The sequence below is a fragment of the Mercenaria mercenaria genome, chromosome 3 (assembly GCF_021730395.1).
Source record: "Mercenaria mercenaria strain notata chromosome 3, MADL_Memer_1, whole genome shotgun sequence".
NCBI lineage: Eukaryota > Metazoa > Mollusca > Bivalvia > Venerida > Veneridae > Mercenaria > Mercenaria mercenaria.
Window position 1 is genome coordinate 63,498,183 of NC_069363.1, and position 8,888 is coordinate 63,507,070.

General features: G+C 35.8%; 1 protein-coding gene across 1 annotated transcript; it reads left to right on the forward strand.

Moving 5' to 3' along the window:
• The first annotated feature begins 254 nt into the window (after positions 1 to 254).
• Positions 255 to 7,086, forward strand: LOC123547760 (uncharacterized). Its single transcript, XM_053539952.1, has 3 exons — positions 255 to 405; positions 4,405 to 4,709; positions 5,355 to 7,086. Exons 2-3 carry the CDS (start codon positions 4,423 to 4,425, stop codon positions 6,745 to 6,747), a joined length of 1,680 nt encoding a protein of 559 aa, XP_053395927.1. The 5' UTR covers positions 255 to 405; positions 4,405 to 4,422; the 3' UTR covers positions 6,748 to 7,086.
• The last annotated feature ends 1,802 nt before the right edge of the window (positions 7,087 to 8,888 follow it).

Below are 8,888 nucleotides of genomic sequence, written 5' to 3' on the forward strand. Positions count from 1 at the left end.
ATGCTTTTACTTGTTCGTTCGTGTATTTTGTTATCAGCGTTCAGTTACAAAATCGGTCAAAATTCATATTGATACTATGGTATTATGCAGATTATAAGCTAAACTGATAATAAACCGGTATTACGTTTATTTGTTTCCACTAACATGCCTTTATACAGCTAGTATAATTGGTGCAGGTCATACCATTTTTAGAAAATGGCCTGACCCGTATAAACTGACATGTTTCAAAAACAATTTTTCGCAAATACATACACTTGACTGTATAATTTCAAGTAAAAACGAGTGGATTTAAACTTTTGGTTTATTGTACAGGGTGTATAAATCAGTATAGATACTTGAATATTTGTCAAGTGGTATTGGAACAGATAAAGCAGTAAAAAGAATTAACCAAACAAGCGAAAAGAGGTGAATATTTCAATTTTTTGTTTTTCTTTCTAATTCTCTATCTAATAATTTACATAGCTGTTAATATGTATGTATGTATGTGTTGAGTTTATTTAACGTCGCCACCGGTTGATGCCATATGGGCGACTGGTTCTACAATTATTTCCCTCCTCCTTCGTAACATCATCTTTTCATCACTCCCGTTAGTTGTATCTACGTTGTTATGTACCGCCCGTTAGCTCAGTAGGTAAGAGCGTTGGTCTACGGATCGCGGGGTCGCGAGTTCGATCCTCGGGCGGGTCGTATGTTCTCCGGGACTGTTTGATAAGCGACATTGTGTCTGAAATCATTAGTCCTCCACCTCTGATAATTCTTGTGGGGAAGTTGGCAGTTACTTGCGGAGAATTCGAACAGGTTTGTACTGGTACAGAATCCAGGAACACTGGTTAGGTTAACTGCCCGCCGTTACATGACTGAAATACTGTTGAAAATACGGCGTTAAACCCAAAACAAACAAACGTTGTTATGTTGACTGCAATTATGTTGTGGCATCTGTTATGCTGTGTCTTGTTATGCTGAAATCTGCGTTGTTAGTTGTATTCCTACAATTCAGACCTTTCTTTGCTACATTTAACGTTTGGTCATCCGGTCTGCATCCTGCCGCTATGATCTGTGGTAGTTCATCGGACTGCTGATTCCCCAATCCCCCGGCATCGCTGATGAACCCAATCGCGACAAGGCAGATAATTTGGTTGCCAGCACCGATACAAAAGGTTAAAAGTAAGTCTATGTCATCATCGATGTCTGAGTGTCGAAGTCCAAGCACGAGGATCCCTGCGTTGTACACATCGGCAGGATGCATTCCGGCTGATTATTGTTCCCTCTTTACGGCAACACTACCCGGTTTTAGTCATGTGACTATGTTGACAATATACAGACAATATACATGACCCAGTTAGCGCCATATGTGCCCTCTCCACGACGTGCACGCACCGGGGAGCTCGGAGAAGGTTAAAATGTAAATGTAGCGATCGCTAATAATACACGCTTATTGTAGTTCTTTATCGACTTTACATGTATTCTAGTTTGCACTATATTTAGAATAAATAGGAAAGACGTACGTGTTCGGTGATCCGCTTTCGGGAGAGGTACGTTCCAACGTAAGCCAAGTCAAACTATTTCCAACACCTCTCTCCACAGCTGATTTACACAGGAAAATCTACTAAATTACGTGTCTTGTGAAGGAAATTATGTTTTACGGAAAAGACAGATTTCATAATGCAATTTGCAGCAACTGTGTGACTTGTTAAGATTGCATGGCAAAGAAAAATCTACTCTATATTACCTGCTAAAACTGAAACAGAAAGTAGATATATTGATTTCACATTGATGAGCAATTACATACATGTACATGTACAATCAGTTATGTGTTGTCACTTGTAAGTAAATACCTTGCTGAATCTACATTTGTATCTACAAAATCTTGTTTTATTCACTCGTTTAGCATATAAATGTACATATTCCATTTTGATGCAAAAAGAAAAAGGCAGAGAAAGGTTTATTTTTAAAACAAGAGAATAAGGTAAACATTCTAATCTTTCTTTATTACATGTAATATAATAATATAAGTACCGCACAGTATTATGGCGTTATTTTAAGCAACGTGTAAATAAACAATCAGTATTAAGCACTCTCTTTTAAAACAAAAGATATAGGGTGTAACTTCAATGGTTGGCTTGACGGCGCAGTAGGTTTAGTGCATTTTGTAGTGATAGTTTGATGGTTCGAAACTTGCATCGTCCAATATTTTTTCATTTTGTATTAAATTTACATACTGTATGTAAGTTTGTTTTTCTCTGTTTCTAATTCATTCATGAAAGCTTCAGAAACATTAGATCATATTAAAGACGAAGCGTATTTAAATTAACAGTGACATATATAAGTTAGTGAACAAGTTATTAATACCAGAATTACCAACTCGTGTTTCTTTCGTTGAATCGTATTAAAAAAAAAAGAAATTAAATACAGTGTTAAAAATAGTTTTACGGGTCTGGGAATCGAACTCCCGACGAAAAAGTATAACACGAATACCGTTACCGCTCGGCCAACGAAGAATTATTGTTTGCATCGTAAACGTAGTGTATTGACTTGCATTTATGCTATTGTTTTGTTTGTTTACATTTCAAAGCGCCTTATTACTGTGCAATACCTATAGTTTATACAGTTGTTCGATGAATATAGGGAGTGTTTTGTAAAAGGATAACGAGAGTGTTTCTGACAAAAAATCAGTCAGTCAGCCTGTCAGATAAAAAAATTGACATTGTTTCCCCCCAACAAATGTATTCTGAACATTTCGTCGCTTTAAAGTGTTTTGTTTCAGGATCAATAGATTTAATAATGCACTAAGATACAATTGATAAGATAAGGGACAAGCTATCAGATGTACATCAGAATAATAGTATTTGAATTGTTCAAGCAGATTGAAAAGTTTATAGAGTTTTGACAGTCTCGATTCAGTTTTACTAATTAAATTGATGATTTCTAAGCATGTTCTATATGCTTTTTTTTATTCTTAGTAGAGATTTTGGAACTGAGTATACACTTACTACACGAGCGTTTGTAATGTAAATACTACATAGAACTCTTTAGATTTCTTTGACTTTACCTTTTCCTTAAGATTAGCAAAGGAATTAAACTTTTTTTTTTAAATTTCCAAAACTTTTACATCGAACTTGAGGCGTGCCCCTTTAATTTGGAGATCCTTGCACTTCTTTATTTACCATAGCCTTCGCCTGTGACGAATCAATATTTTGCAATTTTCTCATTTTTTTATTTAATGTGTATTAAACTCTTATCGCTGATATAAATACATCTGTATAGGTCGTCTAATTTCTTAATTTCTAACAATATCAGTTTTTAAAATAACTGTCTATAATCACGAATAAAGCATTTTTAGAAAATAAGATAGAGAAGACCACCGACAACAAAGATAAATAAATCTAACTTAAATACAGTTTTTAGATTTATATCACTATTGATGTGAATTGTAAACCTGACATATATGAACTTAAAGCTCATTTTATGAAATTGAAGATTTGTTTACACTGAGTTAATAGATTTTGTTTTGGTGTTGGAAGACGCTTTTATGTTCCTCGATACATGAAAACTTGGTGATTTATATTTTAGCAGTTTTTGGTGCACACAGAAAGTCAATATTCTTATAAAGGGATAAATAACTATTCTGTCTGAACTGAGCAACAATTCGCGTTAAAAGAAGGCAGCGTTGGGTTAAACGTTGTCTAAAGGAAGCAAGAATCTTATTTAATTTTCATATCCCACAAACGAAGTTTATGGAGTATAAAGGAGTACTCTTTTTTTTGGTCAGTCGTCGGTTTGTTGCAATAGTTGGCGCGAACTGCTTCAATAATGTTTTAAAGATTCCGGTCAAACATTCAAACACCTTTCCACTTTTCTATTCCCATGCCCCCTCTCCCAATTTTTCGGGGATGGACAAAGGTTGGGGCACCCGAACCTACACCTGGTCATTTAATCAAGGGAAGTTTTGCAAGCCCACTTGGGTTATCCGATCCATTTACTTTTTAAGTTTCTGTTACCCAAACCCACTCCTCTTTATCCATATTTTGCAGCAAGAGCTTTCCTTTATGTTGTCATTTCGTTTTCTATGATGCACCTGTTTCTAGAGAAAACAGAGATGAAGATACTATACCCCAATCTTTGCTCAAATTCCTTGTGCACACTGCTTTCACAGTTATGAATTAATTGCAATTAAATCTTATACACATAAATATCATTAACACACGTCGATAGATGAGCGGGCAATTATAATTATAACCCTCAGTCAATTTATCTAAATTATTACATCCGTTAATTCATTTGTATATACCTCCACTATTGATATGAAGGTGTATTTGGTGTTGGTGTTCGGGGGTATTAATAACATTTAGTGATAACTCTAGTTTCATAAAGGTGTCAATCATACTTACCAATCATGTTCAACAGGTTGACAGTTATAACAAAATGGAAGCCTCTGTTCAAGAACAGCTAGAACAAACTATGCCTGTTGCCTGGCAACACAATAAGGACCTTGGTGACTGCATGATAGAGCTTTATAACAAAGGACTTTGGACAGATGTCACGTTTCGTTGCAAAGATCATGGTGAAAACGAAAGAATTCATGCTCACAAAATAGTTCTAGCAGCAAGAAGTCCAGTCTTCCAGGCGATGTTTTTCGGTCCATGTGCCAACGAAAAAGACGAAGTTCAACTTGAAAACGCTGAGGCGAAAATATTGGATTTATTTCTAAGGTAAATAAACAATTATTTCTCTAGTACATGACATTCAGACTATATATTCACTAGTTCTTAGCATTCAGATTAATTCACTAGAACTTGGCATTCAGAATATATATGGGGCGTCTCAACTGGCTAGTGATTTAGCATCTACATCGAAAGTGGGAGGTCGTGAGTTCACTCCCTTGCCTAATTAATATCCAAATACGTGAAAGATGGTTCATGTAGTAGCTCCCTTGCCTTTCGTTTAAAGGAAACTGACTTCCTCTTTAAGCCGCCTTCAGTACGGTTGATTTCATCAGGAATAAAGTTTTAAACGTGATTAATAAACATTGTGGATTTTTTAAATCAATTTACTGAAAATAAATCAATATTATAATAACAGATAACTACATATTCAAAAGAAATTCAAACAGTGTCCCGTTAACCATGACCAAGTAGTTAAGGCTTCGCCTATCAAATCACAGTCAGTGATCATTATTGCATAAGAGTGAATTGCAGATTACCAGCGGTGTCAAATCATAAGAAATGTAAAAATAATGACATGTAGTTTGAAGTCAGCTATCTTAATTAATCATAAAACTGGGAGGCTCTGAAAATGGTGAATTATACTGTCATAAAAAGTATTACATTAAATGAAAATATTTTGAATTTTGGCAGGTATATTTACAGTGACACAGTGACGCTGTCCGAGGAAAATGCTTCTTCGGTGCTGGTAATGGCACATTATTATCAGGTCTCCAATCTGGTACAGTTCTGTGCTGATTATCTTACTTCTATAACAACAGCCGAGAATGCCTGTGAAATCTTAAACCTGGCTTTACGTTATGAAGTTACATCTCTCCGTGATGCATGCTGCACGTTTATTGATGAAAATGCAGAAGAAATTCTGAGCTCTAAAGAATTCATAGAATTATCGGAGGATTGCCTGACCTATATTTTGAAAGGGGATACTTTCTATGCAGACGAATATGGTATATTTATACGGGCGGAAGAATGGTCAAAGAGAAAATTGGAAGAAATGAACATAGAGAACACCGGATCAAATGTACGAAAAACTCCAGGCGGATCATTTTATTACATCAGGCTTCCAACTTCGACATACAAGACATTGATGGAGTGCACTCGAAAAAAATGTTACTTTTCTCTTGAGGAATTCGAGGACATTGTTGACTTCATCAACGAAATTCCTGCTTCATTGGTGGAGAGCAATTCGTGTGTAGCTAGACTGCCTACAGAAGAAATACTGACTATAAATGATGAGTGTGGAGAAGACAATGTAAGTGACAGTCTAACAACAAGTTTTCAGATTTCTGTATCCAGAGATGTAAAATTAAAACATGTTACACTCGCACAAATACAGACATATTTCAAAAATGACAACACACTTTATAGCGCTAGGAACTGCAAATACACTTCAATACCTGGAAATGATACGTATAAATTCTTTTCTGAATGTGATGGTAAGGTCATGAGACTAGACAAAGCCGGGTTTCATTTAAAGGCATGTGTCCTAAAGGAATTTACAGGAACTGGACTGTCAGAAGAGCTCAATATAGTTATATCAGGTAGTTTAGAAGTTATAAACAATGTGATGAAACTACCAGACAGCACCATCAGTTGTGGCAAGAGTAATGATTTGCAAGAAATTGAAGAAGCAGAATTTGATGGTAATCTTAGAGTAGAAGATACGGACGAGAGTGAAAATGGACCAAGTCTTGAAGAAAGCTTTAAAAAGCACGGTGATGATAAAGGTAATGATAATTGTTTAATATTTGATCAGAACTTACAGTTGATGTCGACAGAGGAAGCACAAAGGGTAGTTGTTCTAACGGAGCCACTCACACTTACAAAGACCGGATCGCCATATACAGTTACAGTAAATCTTGGGTTCGGCTGTGAAAGTGAGGTTAAAATGAAAACAAGTAGTAGCAGCGAAGACATTGTAACAAGCGAGTATGAACACATTAAAGTAGAAAATATATACGGTGAATTTGCAGGAATTGAAAGCCTCGGATTTGAAAATATTTCGAATCGAGAATCTGCAAAATAGTGAATATAACTGGAAAATTAAAAATTTTGGGTACTAGTTTAGGTCAGTCGACTATTACTGCGCACACATTAACATTGCAACAAAGGTGTTAGTGTTATTTTGTGCTTGGCATTTAATATACTAGTATTACCATAAAGAAAGTAGTTTCCTGTAAGGATTTGAAATATGAAGCGGTTAATTGATTAAAAAAGTACAATCGCTTGTTCTATAACTTTGACAAAAAGAAAACAGTATTATCAATCTATTATACATGTATTTATATATCCTAAGTTAACCTTAAACATATTCATTCTGTCATTTATTAGACCTAAACAAATCTTTCCGATAAAAAGAAGGTAGGTCGAGATTTTTTTTTTTTTTTTTTTGGGGGGGGGGGGGGGGGGGGGGGGGGGGGGGGAATTGTTTTTTATTAAGTGAGACTTTTCGGAAATTATTTTATGTCAAAACATGAATACAAATAACGAGGTTATGCCTTTAAAGCATCAGTAAGTTGATGTCTAACATCACTGACCATGTTTAAAGCAAACAAGAGGACCATGATGGTCCTGAATCGCTCACCTGTTCCCACATGACCAAGTTTTGAACTGTGTATGACGTCGTTTTTTCTACTATTTGACATAGTGACCTAGTTTTTGAGCTCATGTGACCCAGTTTTGAGCCTGACATAGATATCATCAAGATAAAAATTCTGACCAATTTTAATGAAGATCCATTGAAAAATATGGCCCCTAGAGCGGTCACAAGTTTTTTTATTATTTCACCTACTGACCTAGTTATTGACGGCACGTGACCCAGTTTCGAACTTGACCTAGATATCATCAAGGTGAACATTCTGACCAATTTTCACGAAGATTCATTCAAAAGTATGGCCTCTAGAGAGGTCACATGTTTTTTCTATTTTTAGACCTACTAACCTAGTTTTTGATTGCAGTTGACCCAGTTTCGAACTTGACCTAGATATCATCAAGAATAATATTAGACCAACTTTCAAAAAGATCCCATGAAAAATATGGCCTCTAGAGTGGTCACAAGGTTTTGTTTATTATTTGATCTACTGACCTAGTTATTAATTGCACGTGACCCAGTTTCAAACTTGTCCTAGATTTATAAAGGTGAACATTCTGACCAAATTTCATGAAGATCCAATCAAAAGTACGGCCTCTAGAGAGGTCACAAGGTTTTTCTATTTTTTGACCTACTGACCTAGTTTTAACCGCAGTTGACCCAGTTTCAAACTTGACCTAGATATTATCAACATTAACATTCACACTAACTTTCATACAGATCCCACAAAATTTTGCCTCTAGAGTGGTCACAATGTTTTTTTATTATTTGACCTTCTGACCTAGTTATTAATGGCACATGACCCAATTTCGAACTTGTTTTAGAAACCATCAAGGTTAACATTCTGACCAATTTTTATGAAGATCCATTCACAATTATGGCCTCTAGAGAGGTCACAAGATTTTTCTATTTTTAGACCTACTGACCTAGTTTTTGACCACACGTGACCTAGTTTCGAATTTGACTTAGATATCATCAAGCCAAAAATTCAGACCAACTTTCATACAGATCCCATGAAAAAATTGCCCTCTAGAGAGGTCACAAGGTTTTTCTATTATTTGACCTACTGACCTAGTTTTTGACCGCACGTAACCCAGTTTCAATCTTGACCTGGATATCATCAAGATGAACATTTTGACCAATTTTCATGAAGATCTAATGAAAAATGTGTCCTCTAGAGTGGTCACAAGCAAAAGTTTACGCACGGACGCACGCACGGACGGACGACGGACGCTGCGCGATCACAAAAGCTCACCTTGTCACTTTGTGACAGGTGAGCTAAAAAAAGTTGAAAAAAAATCTCCAAGGCCATAAAAACATTTAGGGTCGGGCCAAAAATTTAGGGTAGGTCGGGATACCGGAAACAAACATTTTTTACGCCTAAGGAACCAAACATATATCAGAAACAGTAATCTTGTGATTCTGAATCGAACAAGGAAACAATCATTGATCTTTAAAAAATAGCGTTTTCAGTAGCCAAAGTGTCGTGTCCCAAGGCATTTTGTGGTAACTGTTTCCATTGATTGTTTTATAATTCCATAACTATTACTTTTCATGCACTAGCTTTTCATGCTATC

Coding starts and splice junctions, on each gene's coding strand:
- LOC123547760 (XM_053539952.1), top strand. CDS start 4,423: ATGGAAGCCTCTGTTCAAGAACAGCTAGAACAAACTATGCCTGTTGCC. Junction 4,710..5,354: donor ATATTGGATTTATTTCTAAG/GTAAATAAACAA, acceptor GAATTTTGGCAG/GTATATTTACAGTGACACAG.